Below are 17,738 nucleotides of genomic sequence, written 5' to 3'. Positions count from 1 at the left end.
GGTCGGAAACAGGCTGCCCATGGGACAAAAAATACAAAAGTCACCAGGAATTCAGGAACACCGACTGGGGCGAAAGCACACAGCCAAGACAACGCAGGAGTGGATTCGGGACAAGTCTCTGAATGTCCTTGAGTGGCCCAGCCAGAGCCCGAACTTGAACCCGATCGAACATCTCCGGAGAGACCTGAAAACAGCAGTTCAGCAACGCTCCCCATCCAACCGGACAGAGCTTGAGATGATTTGCAGAGTAGAATTAGAGAAACTCTAAATACAGCTGTGCCAAGCTTGTAACGTCATACCCAAAAAGACTCGAGGCTGTAATCGCTGCCAAAGGTGCTTCAACAAAGTACTGAGTAAAGGGTCTGAAAACGTATGTAAATGTAATATTTTATTTAATATTTTGGGCAACATTTTCTAAAACCTGTTTTTGCTTTGCCATTATGGGGTACTGTGTGTAGATTGATGAGGGGGGGGGGGGGGACTATGTAATCCAAACTATTTCATCCATTTTAGAATAAGGTTGTAAAGTACATTTTTTTGGGGAAAGTCAAGGGTTCTGAATAGTTTCCAAATGCACTGTATACTCATTTTTGGTCAATGATCCACACAATATACCTTGATTAGATGAGTATTCAACCTTCTGAGTCAATAAATGCTAGAAACACCTTTGGCAGCGATTACAGCTGTTGTCATTTGGGGTAAGCCTCTAAGAGCTTTGCACACCTGTATTGTGCAATACTTGCCCATTATTTTCAGAATTCTTAAAGCTCTGTCAAGGTGTTGGGGATCATGGCTAGACAGCAATTTTCAAGTCTTGCCATAGATTTTCAAGCAGATTTAAGTCAAACCTGTAACTTGTTCACTCAGGAACAATCACCATCTTCTTGGTAAGCAACTCCAGTGTAGATTGTACTTGGTGTTGAAGGTTATTGTCCTTCTGAAAGGTGAATTCCACTCCCAGTGTCCGGTGTAAAGCATGTTTTCCTGTAGGATTTTGCTTGTGCTTAGCTTAATCCTGTTTCTTTTCATCCTGAAAAACTCCCCAGTCTTTGCCGATGTCAAGCATACCAATACCATGATGCAGCCACCACCATACTTGAAAATAAAGAGGCAGTTACTCAGTGATGCGTGTGCCCCAAACATAACACTTTGAACTTAGTCTAAAAAGTGTATTCCTTTGCAGTGTCTTTTTGCAGTATTACTTTAGTGCCTTGTTATATACATATTTCTGAATATTTTAGTTCTGTATATTTGTATTCTTTTCACTCTGTCATGTTGGTCATTATTGTAGAGTCACTACAATGTTGTTGACCCTTACTCAGTTTTCTCCCATCACAGCCACATCCCTAAGCAGTTTCCTTCCTGTCCTGCAGCTCAGTTCAGAATCGTTGATGTGTCTGGGTGGTTTAATACATCATCCACAGCATAATTATTAGCCTGACCATGCTTAAAGATGTATTCAATGTCTGATTTGCTACTGTTACCCATCTACCTGGGGCGGCAGTGTAGCCTAGTGGTTAGAGCATTGGACTAGTAACCGAAAGGTTGCAAGTTCAAATCCCCGACCTGACAAGGTACAAAATCTGTCATTCTGCCCCTGAACAGGCACTGTTACTAGGCCATCATTGACAATAAGAATTTGTTCTTAACTGACTTGCCTAGTAAAATAAAGGTAATATAATAATACCTACAACTGCCTTTCTTTATAAACTTTTGAAAAGCTCCCTGGTCTTTGTAGTTGAATCTGTGCTTGGAATTCAATACTTGACTGAGGGACCTTACAGATGTACTGTATGTATGGGGGACAAAGAAAGGAATAGTCATTAAAAAAAATCATGTCAACCCCTATTATTTAGTCCAAATAACTTTAGTGATTTGTTAAGCCACATTTTACTTCAGAACTAATTTAGGCTTGCCTAACAAAGGGGGTGACTACTTATTCAACGAATATTTTAGTTATTAAATTTGTAGACATTTCTAGAGTTTTATTTTCACTGACATTATGGAGTATTTTGTCTTGATCAATAAAAAAAATGCCAAATGAAATCTATTTCAATCCCACTTTGTAACAGTTCAAGGGAGGTGTAGACTCTATATAGACACTGTATGTGTAATCAATGTTTGAAATTTATATTTTCAAATACAAATCTCTTTTTGTGCTTAGTTATGGTCAATTGAAATAAATTCATTACGTCCAAATCTATATTTTTGTAAAGTGTAGTTTCCTACCCAACTTATATAGTGCACTACTTTTGACCAATGTCCTGGTCAAAAGTAGTACACTATATAGGGAATACAGGGCCATTTAGAACACATTCCTAGACTTCCACAGCCAGTTCTGCTGCTGCTGCAGCTGTATACAAGACTACCGTCTGCCTTATCAATGCTTCACAGAGCAAAGAAAGCCACGTCTTCCAAATACAGAAGTCCCAAACTGTCTGTCACATTGAGATCGCTGGCCGATATCCAGGGAGCTATTGATTGGAAGCTAAATTTAGCCCCTTGAGCATAACCCTGTGCGACATGAATGCAGCCTGTGCTGTGAAAGAAGAAGCCAGAACCATTTAATGCTCAGTAAAGAAAACAAGTTTTACCGGACAAGATAATGAACTGAGAACGTCTAGGCTAGAGCAACACCACATACGGTGACCGATCCCGCATTTCAGACAGGTTGTGAGACAGCAGCCAGCTATTAAAAAGGCTAATTTGCAAAGTGCTATATCAAGTTATTCTTCAGACACTGTCCTCTTGGCACCCCTGGCAGTAGCCCGATTGGTCTTATAAAACATTGCATGCATCATAATTCAGAGCCCAGCATGCATAGCATGCATTTATTTGTTAGCTACAGTACTAGTCAAAAGTTTGGACACACCTACTCATTCAAGGGTTTTTCTTTATTTGTACTATTTTCTACATTGTAGAATAATAGTGAAGACATGAAAAATATGAAATAACACATATGGAATCATGTAGTAACCAAAACAGTGTTAATTATTAAGGTAAAGGGGCAATTCGACGAGGCTTTCTTTGAAATTGTTCACTTGGACTATGAGCTCGTAACAAAAAGGGAGAATGGGGAGGGATGTGGTACTTTTCAAGTGCAGCACAACCAAGCTACACACTGCCTTGCTAATAGTACGGTCTGAGACACCCTCATGTCTCATGCCCTCAAAGAAATGGAAGCCAAGCTGAGAGACCTATTTCAACTTGGTGATGGTTTCGTTGTGTCAACAGACATTTGGATTAGCAGAAGGGGACAGTTTACTGGGGATTGTCAAAAGTTTCATTGAAGGCAAATATAAATGCCACACGGTGTCGTTGTATGTGCTCGCAGCTCAAGGACACCACACATCAAAGGCCATTTAGCAGAAATATTAAAGTGTCCTGAGGAACTGAAACGTGCAGCGACAGGTGAACATCCAGCAAGTGGTGACTGACAGCGCAAGCAACATGGTCGAGGCCTTCAACTTACCTGGTTTTGAGGAGATCAATGATGATGGACAGGAGGAAAATGAGGCATCCGACACGGAGGAGGGCACGTCAGTTCCAAACTGACCATATAGCCAACAACGTGGACATGATGGTAAACCACTACTTCAAAGTAAAATCTCCATTTCCAGTGCCCAATACACATGCGTCAGCTCGCAATGAAGGATTCCTTTAACATATATGATGGGGTGAGTGGACAGATCCAGAAAGTGGGGAAACTTGTGAAAAGCATTAGGAAGTGTACATTGAACACAGAGGAAAGGGACAGATTGGGAGTGCGTCCCACATCAGTCTGCATGACAAGATGGAAGAGCCAATTACGCATGATTGAATCTGTGTTGAAGATGTTCGAAAGACACCCCTTGTGGCAAAACAAACCGAAGTCTACCTTCGATGATGCAAAACTCACCTTAAACAAAGTGCGTCGCCTACAGGTCCTGGCCGAGGTTCTGACACCACTAACTGACCTCAAAAAGAGTTAGGGACCCTAGGCATGAATCTCCCTGCCTTGTCTGAAATAAATAAACTGTTGACTACTGTGTCTGTCCATAGACATTGCTGCTTTTGCAGAAACACCATCAGATAACGTTTCCACTGGGTACAGGCGGTACTAGAATGATAAACATCTTGTCTAGCTGCTGTCCTGGACCCCAGGTTTAAAAGTTAGTGGGTGATAAGGGATGAACTGGTGCGTAATCTCTTGGAGACCGAGGCTATCAACGCTCCTCTGGCAGGTGCATCTGCCGTACCAGTAGCACCAGCAGTACCTATCCCTGCCCCTTAGCAAAACAAAGTGCCCAAAAGACCTTGCATGTTCAGCTTCTACTTCATTCAGCAGCAGCAGTCCTCTATAGACAAGAAAGAAGAGGTAGAGGAGTACCTAACGGCTGTGAGAAGCAATGCAGACGAGGATGTTATCACCTTTTGGAAAGACAACTCCGTATCCCTTCCCCCACCTGGCAAGAGTGGCCCGAAGTGTGTTTAGCATCCCCAGTGGTTCTGCAGAGTGTATTCTCCACTGCTGGCCTCTGCCATCGCATGAGCCTGAATCTAGAGACTCTGGCCAAACTTCTAATAGTTCATTCGAAAGGCACTGAGCCTAATAAGTAGGGTGTTCACCCATAAAATGATTAATTAATTCAATGTTTATACAAATATGTCCATTCAATAGAGAAAAAAAACTATATTCTAAACCCCATGTTTCTGCAAAAAAGTATTTAGTCAGCCACCAATTGTGCAAGTTCTCCCACTTAAAAGATGAGAGAGGCCTGTAATTTTCATCATAGGTACACTTCAACTATGACAGACACAATGAGAAAAAGAAATCCAGAAAATCACATGGTAGGATTTTTAATGAATTTATTTGCAAATTATGGTGGAAAATAAGTATTTGGTCACCTACAAACAAGCAAGATTTCTGGCTCTCACAGACCTGTAACTTCTTCTTTAAGAGGCTCCTCTGTCCTCCACTCGTTACCTGTATTAATGGCACCTGTTTGAACTTGTTATCAGTATAAAAGACACCTGTCCACAACCTCAAACAGTCACACTCCAAACTCCACTATAGCCAAGACCAAAGAGCTGTCAAAGGACACCAGAAACAAAATTGTAGACCTGCACCAGGCTGGGAAGACTGAATCTGCAATAGGTAAGCAGCTTGGTTTCTAGAAATCAACTGTGGGAGCAATTATTAGGAAATGGAAGACATACAAGACCGCTGACAATCTCCCTCGATTTGGGGCTCCACGCAAGATCACACCCTGTGGGGTCAAATTGATCACAAGAACGGTGAGCAAAAAACCCCGAACCACACGGGGGACCTAGTGAATGACCTGCAGAGAGCTGGGACCAAAGTAACAAAGCCTACCATCAGTAACACACTACGCCGCCAGGGACTCAAATCCTGCAGTGCCAGACGTGTCCCCCTGCTTAAGCCAGTACAGGTCCAGGCCCGTCTGAAGTTTGCTAGAGCATTTGGATGATCCAGAAGAAGATTGGGAGAACGCCATATGGTCAGATGAAACCAAAATGTAACTTTTTGGTAAAGACTCAAATGGTCGTGTTTGGAGGACAAAGAATGCTGAGTTGCATCCAAAGAACACCATACCTACTGTGAAGCATGGGGGTGGAAACATCATGCTTTGGGGCTGTTTTTCTGCAAAGGGACCAGGACGACTGATCCGTGTAAAGGAAAGAATGAATGGGGCCATGTATTGTGAGATTTTGAGTGAAAACCTCCTTCCGTCAGCAAGGGCATTGAAGATGAAACGTGGCTGGGTCTTTCAGCATGACAATGATCCCAAACACACCGCCCGGGCAACGAAGGAGTGGCTTCGTAAGAAGCATTTCAAGGTCCTGGAGTGGCCTAGCCAGTCTCCAGATCTCAACCCCATAGAAAATCTTTGGAGGGAGTTGAAAGTCCATGTTTCCCAGCAACAGCCCCAAAACATCACTGCTCGAGAGGAGATCTGCATGGAGGAATGGGCCAAAATACCAGCAACAGTGTGTGAAAACCTTGTGAAGACTTACAGAAAACGTTTGACCTCTGTCATTGCCAACAAAGGGTATATAACAAAGTATTGAGATAAACTTTTGTTATTGACCAAATACTTATTTTCCACCATAATTTGCAAATAAATTAATTAAAAATCCTACAATGTGATTTTTCTGGATTTTTTTCTAATTTTGTCTGTCATAGTTGGAAGTGTACCTATGATGAAAATTACAGGCCTCTCTCATCTTTTTAAGTGGGAGAACTTGCATAATTGGTGGCAGACTAAATACTTTTTTGCCCCACTGTAAGGTTAAAAAGTTAAGATGATTTTCTCTGAGAATTTAGCACGTTTAGAGTTCATGTATTTGACATTAATTTCATAGCACCCTCTTGAATTGCCCTGTTTTTCTCTACATTATAGAGGAGTGAGTGAATGAACGATTGAATAAGACAAAATGTTATTTAAATGTTGAGCGCTTAATGTTCCTGCCAGCCTATTGTGTCACACTTGCAAATGCTTCACAATTAATTTATTTGTAGGCTATAGCCTTGAAATAATTGGCTAATGATATAGCCTAAATAATAAAATATTTGTTCCTTCTTAGACTACCCGTTTTGGCTCCTGACCTATTTCGTGTTTACATACAGATTAATATGTAGCCTATTTAAATGATGACTGCTTCTTACAGTCACATTTTCATGTTGTTTATTAAAATAATTTGAATCAAAATCACATGGTTTGGTTTCAATACTTCAAATCAAAATGGTAGATCCATGTCGTCTCAAATCGATGGCCGTTGTTTAAATTGTGTTTCTAAACAAAAGGATGAATGGAGGGAATTTTATTTTTTTTCCCTATGAGCAAGGAGCATGTTTTAGCGGTAGGTATTGACATTGAGCGCCTTGCGCACCGCCCTGTGAGCGGGATTTCAGACGCTCAACTCCACTTACTCTGATTCAGAGGAGACTGAGTTCTCTGGCTTGGGAAGAGAGACACCTATCAAACTTAATGCACATCCTTACTACTTAATGAAACTATGGACATTGACAAACAGCACAAAGTAAAGATGATCAAAGTTACGCACATCATCAGTTCAGTGTTCGTGAAAGATGGTAGCAAACCCATCAAATAGAGCATTGCATGTATACAGTACAGACCCTAAAGGAAAATAAACAGACAAACAGAACTGAACATAACAGTTTTTTAACAATGATGCTCTGCGCATATGATAATTAAGCATGAATAATCAACCTAATTTCTAACAATATAGTCTATAGAAAAAAGACGGGAGATTGAGTCAGTACCTCTGTCACAGCTGTTCCCCATCATCTGAGGAGGAGATGAAGAGGGTTAGCCAGCATCCGATTGGCTAAACACAGAACATCACCACCAGCTAACGAGGCGAAGTCATTTCCCTTTTAACTGTTCATCTTCTACAGTACTATGAAGCCATCCCATTGATCTCAGATTTCTATCAAGATCATCCCAGGATCTCAGTTTTCTTAATTAACTAGTTTTTTTCCTGCAGTCTGGCATCCCACCTATTTCTCCCTGAAATAGCACTCCACTCCATGCTTCTCCTGGTCCCCCTCTCTCTCCCCTTCTCTCGTGGAGTCTCCCTCTGCTATCTACCTCCCTCTTCTTCTTCCTTTCCCTATCACACTCACTCTCTCCTCTTGGCAGCAATTCTAACCTTCACTTCATCAGACTCCTTTTTGGCATGCCAGCAGCGGAAGAGATTTTACCGCATTTATTCAATCAATCGCTGTAACTGCACTCCACCGTTCCTCTCAACAGAACAGAACAGGACTGCAAGTACTTCCCTCTTCAGTTGCGCTCCCTCCCCCTCCCCCTCCCTCCCTCCCTCTCTCTGTGTACTGAAGCATCTGCTGGACTGCTACTGCAGCTGAAATGCAGCCTCACTGCTGGAACCACAGGACATACAGGTCAAATCTAGAGCCACGCTTTAAGGCGAATTACAAAAAAACGTGCTGCCTTAGTCGACTGATGTAGGACACAACCCTGGGGGCTTTGTCATCTTTGTGTGTGAGGGACAGGGGTATGGGGGAGAGAGGGACAGGGGTGGGGGGAAAGAGACAAGGGGGGAAGAGACAAGGGTGGGGGGAGAGAAACAAAAAAAAATATTAACCCCCTGTACAAGACAATCCTTATCGTCAGTCGGAAATGGCAATTTACAAAATTGGAAGATTTGCGACAAGATACAGTGAATCAGAAAATGAGAAATATCCACTATTTAGGGCTAACTGCAAGATCCAGCCAGATTTCTCCTTACACACAAAAAGATGACGAAGACTGAGTTCGTGTTCATTTACAAAGTTACTATGCAGACCCTTGCTAAAAAGCTGGAACTATCCCTCATTAGTCCAGAAACTCAGTGGTAAGAATATGAAGTGGTTGGGAGAGACACCTAGGTAAAACAACAATGAACACAATACAGATTTGTGGATCAGCAATCCCTGGTAACAGTATTTGAACAGTGCAGCAGTGCCTTGTCCTCTACCTCAGAGGTTTAGTGCGTCTGCATAATTTTGCTACATTGTTGACCATTATGCAGCATGTGACAACACTGAAAGTTACTGAAACTGCAGAATTATCCTCAGGGAATATGATTTCTATAGTCCTTATCATGCAGTAGCACCAACGGTGTGAGCGTTGTGAGTTAATCAAGAACTTAGGGCTGGGCTTAGTTAAATAACACCCCCAAGTCCTTCTAAATATGAATTATTGATGATCACCATCCACACTTCATATTAGATATCGCAAGCACAATGAAGTGGTGAGTGGCCAATGGAGCCTGCAAACAAGGATGTTTGCATCAAGTTGCATCAAAGTAATTGTGATCTATTGACACCATATGATGTTCAATAGCATGCATGCTACATTGTGATATCTTAACCGCTTATTTTGTGGAAATAATGGAGCGCCTTGGAGAAACAGCAGACGGATAGCCTATCATATCAGCTATTGTGCATGCTAACAAGGAGGATCTAAACTCACTTTTGCCTTTTAGATTATAGGCTAATGAATGGACCTGACTAATGAATGGACCTTGATTAATGAATGGACCTGACTAATGAATGGACCTGACTAATGAATGGACCTGACTAATGAATGGACTCCTACTCTGAGATGCTTTCTGAATACGGGCCCAGAAGATTAGGCTAGCAGCTACCTGGTATAAAAGGGGGTTCTGGTAGGAATCTCCCAGCAAGCATCACTTCTAATTACAGCGACGCCTAATTTCACCACGTGGCAGGCAATGCGTTTTAATCCTGCGCTTATCTTTTAACATGATATCGATTTCTGGAAGGCCTGCACCCGATCAATTGTTTAACTGAATTTTCTGGAACGGATGCAGCAGGAGGTGTCTCAAATGGTAACATATTCCCTATATAGTGCGTTAATTTTGATGGGCCCTGGTCAAAAGTAGTGCACTATTTTCAGGGAATAAATAGGTTGCCATTTGAAACTGGACCATGTTGTCTGCAGGACGGGCCCCACCAGACTGCCTGACAACTGCTTGCCTCATCACTAGCTCCTGTATACAACCCTGAGTGGTGACCTTGACATACTGTGCTAGATAAAGGCTGGATTGGCAAACACTGACAGCCAGTCAAGAAGAAGGAATGCCACTGTAACCATTTATAGATAGGCATGTATCATGTTCATTCGTGATATCGTTTGGATGATGCTGAAAGAAAGAAAAATCTGAATGATTTTTGGTGATGAAAAATCCATTGAAAACAGAGATTTCAAGTGGAGTTGAGGATCTACTACAGAACAGCCACTTTAGAGTTATTTTAGAAAGGATTATAGGGGCAGCCTTCATAGAAATGAATTTCTTAATACATAAAACTTGCAACATCAGTGCTGGTTGTCCACAGATGTCACAACATGGGGGAAAGACACAGTTGCTACATAGAAAACTTGCTACACAAGCAACATGGTGGTGTGGGAACGAGTGTATATTTTGTGAAGTGAAGGCATATCAATGGTAAGGCGTGATGCACACGGCAACTGTGTGAAGAATGTGTGGAATGTGAAATACACACTGTTCCATTCACTGTCCAATCATGAACCAGAACAGACACACCTGCACTGTAAGGTCAGCACAGGAGCACGTGGCGAAACAATGTTTGCCATATGACAAGCAAAACCTACGAACAGATACAAGTGTGAAGGGCTCTATACCAGGGCTATTTAACTGGGGGTACTGCAAGGGGTCTGCATTTTTTTTTTTTATGTGTGGTACGCCACACGCGCTTGTGTGGCGTACCACTTCGCTGATGAGCCGTTGTTGCTCCTAGACGTGTCCACTTCACAATAATAGCACTTACAGTTGACCGGGGCAGCTCTAGCGGGGCAGAAATTTGAAGAACTGACTAGTTGGAAAGGTGGCAGTCTATGACGGTGCCACATTGAAAGTAACTGAGGTCTTCAGTAAGGCCATTCTACTGCCAATGTTTGTCTATGGAGATTGCATGGCTGTGTGCTCGGTTTTAAACACCTGTCAGCAACGGGTGTGGCTGAAATAGACAAATCCACTAATTTGAAGTGGATACATACTTTTGTATAGTGTATGGTGGGGGGTCCCTGGGTCACCGGTTTGCCTGGGAAGGGGTTCCTGGTCAAGGAAATGTTGAAAACCCCTGCTCTATACAAAAACACTGAAAGCCTCAAGTAAGGTAAAGACAGGGGGAAAAAATACAGTTATGAGCCACTGTTGGCAACTTCTTTGTGTCACAGCATCACCGGTCATCATGCACTGTATCTAGAATTAATCTATTCAGATAAGGGAAGTTTCAGAAAACCCATAAACATGTCCCAACATGTATGCCATGAAAGCATCCTCATCAGAAACCATTGACACTGCCACTTGTTCTGAATGACGCAATGCAATGTATCCATTGTCCAACTGTACAACTATACAAGGAATTCCTATCAACTCATGGAACCGGTTATATGTCCAGGTAACAAAGCAATGCTCTTGACTTTATCCACTGTTACATAACCGTTTCCATGCCCTATTTTCACATGAATGCTTTGTGGCCGGTACTGACACTTCTCTGTGATGACATTTTCTTCAGAAAAATGTGCACGCAGTCATCATAAACATACAAATTAAAAATGCCCAACTCTGGCAACAAAATACAGTAAACATTGGCTGTGAGCAGAGAAATCAACCGAAATGTAATTACAGAGAAGTGTTTTCCCCGAGGAGAGAATGTAAGTAAAAGAGTTGTGACAGAGTTTTACAGATGCTATAAGCTGTAATAAGTGCTATTTGGCAATATTCCATAACGATCATAAACAACCTTTTGATTGACAAACCAAGTGACGAAATGAGATTGCCTACGAATACTGTAGAAATATCAATGATAATCTCCATTCTCCAGACATACCGATGGAAAATCAAATCAACGACCAAAGGACAGCTGTGGTCAAACCCAGACAGTGTTCAACATTTTGGCTAACTATAACTGCCACAATGTGTCAGTTAGATGGGGGCAGCGAAGTGCAAGGCATCGGAAAAATGTATTCACCTATGTTCCCGACTAGATGACAGTAACCATTGTTTATTATGTTCAAGTTATGGATGGCAGATAACAATAACCTTGGAGAATAGATAAGAAATCATTTGTGCGATTACGTGGCCACAATATCACATGCTTGTCAACATGCTAAAAGTAACAGCGTTTTTACATATGGCCAAATTATGTTACATTGTTTCTTACAACAAGGATGTAACATAGGCTTAGCCTAAATGTTTCTGACCAAAGACTCGACAAATTGATGGAACATCTAAACAAATTCATAGGTGTTGTTTCGAGTGGCAAAGAGTAACAGGTTGTGCTTGGAAAAGTTATTTCTGTACAAACTCTACAGTACAGACGGTCCTCCTGAGTAAGCAGCCCAAGAGCTCTCATAGAATTGCTCTTTGTATTCTACAATTGTTTTTGCAAGTAAAAAAATATTAATTAAAACGACTTGAACTTACCCCAAATGTATTCCATAGTTTACAATCCAGAAATCACATTTCGCTGAAAAAATACCAAATCCTGGTGCTCGCTTTCTATCTCGTCCTGGCTGCTATTTCGACTCCTTTCAAGACATGCAGGAATGCAGAAAAGCCTGCGCCCAAGCCGGTCAAACCCACACACCCTCGCTCTTCTCTAGTCTTTTGAAATGAACAATACAATAGCTGCCCTTCCACATGCGTACTCAAGACGCATCGTCGAACATACCCGTCAGAGCGAAGCCTCTGCCCCTCAGTAAAAGAGGGGGTGTGCAGCAAATGATAAGGCGATTTATTTACGGTTGATTGTACAAATTGATGTCAATACGTGTGTTGCCCTGCAGAAACGTCAAGTCAAAATTCCTCCATTCAAGAGTGAAAAGCTGTCCTTAACTTTCACACGCATATCATAACCTTCAGATATCAGTCATCTCATTGATGCAGCAACCTCAGGTACCAGCTGACCAAGCGACCTGTATTGTATTAACCCTCTTACTACAAGGTTACAGGTGGAGTACAGGGAAAGTCAGTGAAATAGTTGAAGTCAAATACTGTTGTTGTATACAAACCTCGGAGGGGACGAATGCGCCCAATGCACTGAGATTTATGACTTGTAAATCATTTGGTGTGGGGGACAAAAAGTACCAAAAATGTCACTGACTTCCCTCTAAAAAATGCCAGTCAGTGTCACAAAAACTGGTCATCTAAAAAATGCCAATAGTGGAGGAATATAACAACATGGTGGAAAAGTTATTATTTCCCTCGTAGAATAAATCTAAACAAAATAGGCTATGTCCCCTGAGCTCTATTAAAATGTGCATCACTCAACACCATATTTAGAAAACAAAAAGACAATATTAAAGGAGGAAGACTGCATTCATCTCAGAAAGTTTCATATTTTTCTGTTTGCTCTACATGTCAATCAAAATGATAGTTGAATGCCCATAGAATCCCAGTATTTGCCTAAAACCCAGTATAGCAGACACTTTGTCAAACAAGAGTATAGATTAACATATAAATAAGGCCCTCTCCCCTGGTTGAGGGCAGGACAGAAAACATTAAGAGGGTCATCACGCGTGGATGACTCCCTGAGTTACAGGGGCGGCATCTCAAACGGCACCCCATTCCCTACATAGTGAACAACTTTCAACCATATAGGGGACAGTGTGCCATTTGGGATGTAAGCCCATGTTCATCCTCATTCCTCTACCCATCAGCTGCAGTCACAAATCAACCAGCCCAAAGACCCCTTCCCTGTTCCCATTGACCCCCAGCCCAGCATCCCTCCAGCCAGCGGCCGCACCCCCGCAGATTCCCCCAGTGAATGCCCTGGTTGAGAAAAGCCCACATCAAGACAGCAGGGTCAGCCATGTTACTCAGACCCTGTGAGATGGAGCAATAGACTGGACACAGGGTACATTGTCCCTGATACATTCCCAAAGACACCGACTCTACAGAGCATTTCCCGGCCTATGGACGGAGTAGTAGAACGCAAAGTAGTAGAACGCAAACACTAACTGGCATAAATTAAATTAAACCCTCATGAAAACAGACAAGACACTGAACATAGCAGTCATTTTGTTATTATTACAACTTGTAATTTTGTTCCTATTGGGAGCTTACAGCTGTTTCTCACTGACCAGGCAGGGAAGAGGTCAGCAGCAGTCCACATACTCATCATAAGAGAATTAAGTTACTTCAGTTGATACTAATCTCGCTGCTGCAGATCTGTCGTATTTTCTAAAATGCTCTGCTGTAGTTATGTAATGGGCACTGCTGGCAGTTTTTTTATCCACTCAACAGATGCGTTTGTGCCATTGTCCTTCATACTTGCAGACTGCTTCTTTGTCGCAGGGTGTATTACAGATGAGGGATACATGGATAGTGATCAACCATCATCCAGATAAATATTTTCAAGGTTTCTCTACGGTCCTGAGCCAATGAAGAGAAGATAAAAAATTGCAGACTAGTTTAATTATTGTTGCAGCAGTTAGTAATGTTCAGAGGTGTCTGTACCCATTTTAAAAACTATAAGTCCTCACACGGAACTGCATACATAACATTTATAAATGTTATGAAGGCCCACCCATTTGGGAACCAGGCCCAGCCACTGGGGAGTCAGTCCCAGCCAATCAGAATTTGTTTTTCAGACAGAAATACTCCTCAGTTTCATCAGCTGTCCGGGTGGCTGGTCTCAGATGATTCCACAGGCAAAGAAGCCGGATGTGGAGGTCCTGGGCTGCCGTGGTTACACGAGGTAACCGGTTGGACATACTGCAAAAATCACTAAAACAAAGTGGGAGGCGGCTTTTGGTAGAGAAATTAACATTCAACTTTCTGGAGACAGCGCTGGTGGACATTCCTGCAGTCAGCATGCGAATTGCACATTCCCTCAAAGCATCTGTGGCATTGTGTTGTATGACAAAACTGCACAATTTAGAGTGGCCTTTTAAATATGAAAAATAATTGAAGAGCAGCAGTAAAATAACAATAGCGAGGCTATATACACGGGGTACCAGTACAGAGTCAATGTGCGGGGGGCACCGGTTAGTCGAGGTAATTGAGGTTTTATACACTGATCTTTACAGGAAACCTACTGATCGTAACAGTTTGTTGAGGGCTGATAGTTGTCACCCGCTTCCCTTGAAAAACAGTTTGCCCTACAGCCAATTCTGTCGAATCAAAAGAATTTGCAAAAAACAGTCCGATTTCGACAGAAATAAAGTTCAAGGAGAGGGGCTACAAGAATGATCAGATTAATATTGCCATTGAGAAAATTCAAAACAAAATGAGACATGACCTTTTTCAAGGTCAGTCTAGCAAAAAGACGCATTCTTGCGTTCTAACTACCCGCTGTTCAAAGTGCTCTGAACAAATTAAGGGAATTGTTCACAAACATTGGCACATCCTAAAATCCGATGATAGTCTCGGTAATGTGTTTTCGGACCTTCCCGTTGTCGTATTCTCGCGGGGCAGAAATCTCAGAGACCAATTGGTACACTCTGATTTACCACCCCAAGATATTCCTGAACAATGTCTATTTGCGCCCCTACTGGATGGAAATTACAAATGTAATGGCTGTGCTCGATGCAATGGCACTTATAAATGTAGATCCTTCAAACACCCACAAACAGGGAAATCGATCCCAATAAAAGGTGTTATTACGTGCTCCACTAAGGCAGTTATTTATCTTATAACTTGTCCTTGTGGTAAAAATTATGTAGGTAAAACAAAGCGCAAATTAAAAGTACGTATCTCAGAGCATCGAAGCACCATTAGGTGTAAAAACTTGACTTATCCAGTTGCGGCCCACTTCTTGGAGGCAGGCCACTCGATTTCGTCTCTGCGTTATATTGGCATCGAACATGCCACCCTCCCTTGGAGAGGGGGTGACCTTGATCATTTATTGTTAAACCGAGAGGCTGCCTGGATCTTTAATTTAAAGACCCTTGCGCCCTTTGGTCTCAACGTAGACTTTGATCTGAAGCCATTCTTGTGATTATTGTGACTTTGCCATTGTAATTGTGTGTAAACTTGTATAGTCAAATTAATCTATGATCGTATGCTATCCATTTGTATGCTGTTCTTTGTATGACATTTTAATATTTGATTATTAACCAATGATATTAGGCCACTCCTGGCCATGATTACAGACACCTGTGTCCTTTGACACTATATAAACGAGTCATCCCGCAGTGTTTGTGATTATACCCTAATGAAGACAGCTTGGCTGTCGAAACGTTGGTATTAAATTTTGGCATCTGAGCTCCAAGAGTGTGCGGCTCTCTTTTATTTTCAAGTTTCTACTCCGCTAGCCAGCACCTCGTCTTAATAGGTGTGCGTTTCTTTTTCTTCTATATACACGGGGTACCAGTACAGGATCAATGTACGGGGGGCACCGGTTAGTCGAGGTAATTGAGGTAATATGTGCATGTAGGTAGAGTTAAAGTGACTCTGAATAGATAATAACCAGAGAGTAACAGCAGCGTAAATGAGGGAGGGGCAGGACAATGCAAATGGTCTGGGAAGGCATTTGATTAGCTGTTCGGGAGTCTCATGGCTTGGGCGTAGACGCTGCTAAGAAGCCTTTTGGGCACAGACTTGGCGCTCCGGTACCGCTTGCCGGGCAGTATAAAAGAGAACAGTCTATGACTAGGGTGGCTGGAGTCTTTGACCATTTTTAGGGCCTTCCTCTGACACGGCCTGGTATAGAGGTCCTGGATGGCAGGAAGCTTGGCCCCAGTGATGTACTGGACCGTACGCACTACCCTATGTAGTGCCTTGCGGTCGGAGGCCGAGCAGTTGCCGTACCAGGCAGTGATGCAACCAGTCAGGATGCGCTAAATGGTGCAGCTGTAGAACATTGAGGAACTGAGGACCCATGCCAGATCTTTTCAGTCTCCTGAATAAGACTTTGTCGTGCCCTCTTCACTACTGTCTTGGTGTGTTTGGACCATGTTAGTTTGTTGGTGATGTGGACACCAAGGAACTTGAAGCTCTCAACTTGCTCCACTACAGCCCCGTCAATGAGAATGGGGGCGTGCTGGGTCCTTCCTTTTCCTGTAGTCCACAATTATCTCTTTGTCTTGATCACGTTGAGGGAGAGGTTGTTATCCTGGCACCACACAGCCAGAAAAACATTCTCACGTAGGTGTTTCTTTTGTCCAGGTGGGAAAGGGCACTGTGGAGTGCAATAAAGATTGCATCATCTGTGGATCTGTTGGGGTATGCAAATTGGGAGTGGCTCTAGAGGTTCTGGGATGATGGTGTTGAAGTGAGCATTGACCAGCCTTCCAAAGCACTTCATGGCTACAGCCGTGAGTGCTACGGGTCGGTAGTCATTTAGGCAGGTTACCTTAGTATTCTTAGGCATAGGGACTATACAGATCCTCTCAAGCTCTGTCAGGTTGGATGGTGAGCGTCGCGGCACAGCTATTTTCAGGTCTCTCCAGAGATGTTCGATCGGGTTCAAGTCCGGGCTCTGGCTGGGCCACTCAAGGACATTGTATTGGTTGTGTGCTTAGGGCCGTTGTCTTGTTGGAAGATGAACCTTCGCCCTAGTCTGAGGTCCTGACCATCCTGGAGCAGGTTTTCATGAAGGATTTCTTTGTACTTTGCTCCGTTCATCTTTCCCTAGATCCTGACAAGTCTCCCAGTCCCTGCAGATGTCCTGTAAAAACATCCCCACAGCATGATGCTGCCAACACCATGCTTCACTGGAGGGATGGTGCCAGGTTTCCTCCAGACGTGACGCTTGGCATTCAGGCTAAAGAGTTCAAATCTTAGTTTCACCAGACTAGAGAATCTTGTTTCTCATGGTTAGAGTCCTTTAGGTGCCTTTTGGAAAACTCTAAGTGGGCTGCCATGCATTTTACTGAGGAGTGGCTTCCGTCTGGCCAGTCTACTATAAAGACTTGATTGGTGGAGTGCTGCAGAGATGGTTGTCTTTCTGGAAGGTTCTACCATCTCCACAGAGGAACTCTGGAGCTCTGTCAGAGTGACCATCAGGGTCTTGGTCACCTCCCTGACCAAGGCCCTTCTCCATCGATTGCTCAGTTTGGCTGGGCAGCCAGCTCTAGGAAGAGTCTTGGTGGTTCCAAACTTATTCCATTTAAGAATGATAGAAGCCACTGTGTTTTTGGGGACATTCAATGCTGCAGAATTTTTTTCGCACCCTTCCCCAGATCTGTGCCTCGACACAATCTTGTCTCGGAGCT

At 42.8% G+C, this 17,738-nt stretch overlaps 1 protein-coding gene across 9 annotated transcripts in view; it reads right to left on the bottom strand.

Moving 5' to 3' along the window:
* Positions 1-17,738, bottom strand: part of LOC135514260 (ras GTPase-activating protein nGAP-like) — an 88,126-nt gene that overhangs the window by 32,074 nt on the left and 38,314 nt on the right. For 2 of the 9 annotated variants that reach the window (XM_064937674.1, XM_064937683.1), the window contains exon 1: positions 12,004-12,197. The exons of 6 other annotated variants lie outside the window; for them this stretch is intronic. In XM_064937674.1, coding sequence (XP_064793746.1) covers positions 12,004-12,019 — 16 coding nt within the window. In that variant the 5' untranslated portion in view covers positions 12,020-12,197. Of the gene's footprint in view, positions 1-7,288; positions 7,775-12,003; positions 12,198-17,738 lie in introns of those variants that run through there. One more of the 9 variants, XM_064937666.1, reaches the window with a different exon arrangement.

This window comes from Oncorhynchus masou, chromosome 3 (assembly GCF_036934945.1).
Source record: "Oncorhynchus masou masou isolate Uvic2021 chromosome 3, UVic_Omas_1.1, whole genome shotgun sequence".
NCBI classification, from domain to species: Eukaryota; Metazoa; Chordata; class Actinopteri; order Salmoniformes; family Salmonidae; genus Oncorhynchus; species Oncorhynchus masou.
This window is presented reverse-complemented; position numbering and strand designations above follow the sequence as displayed.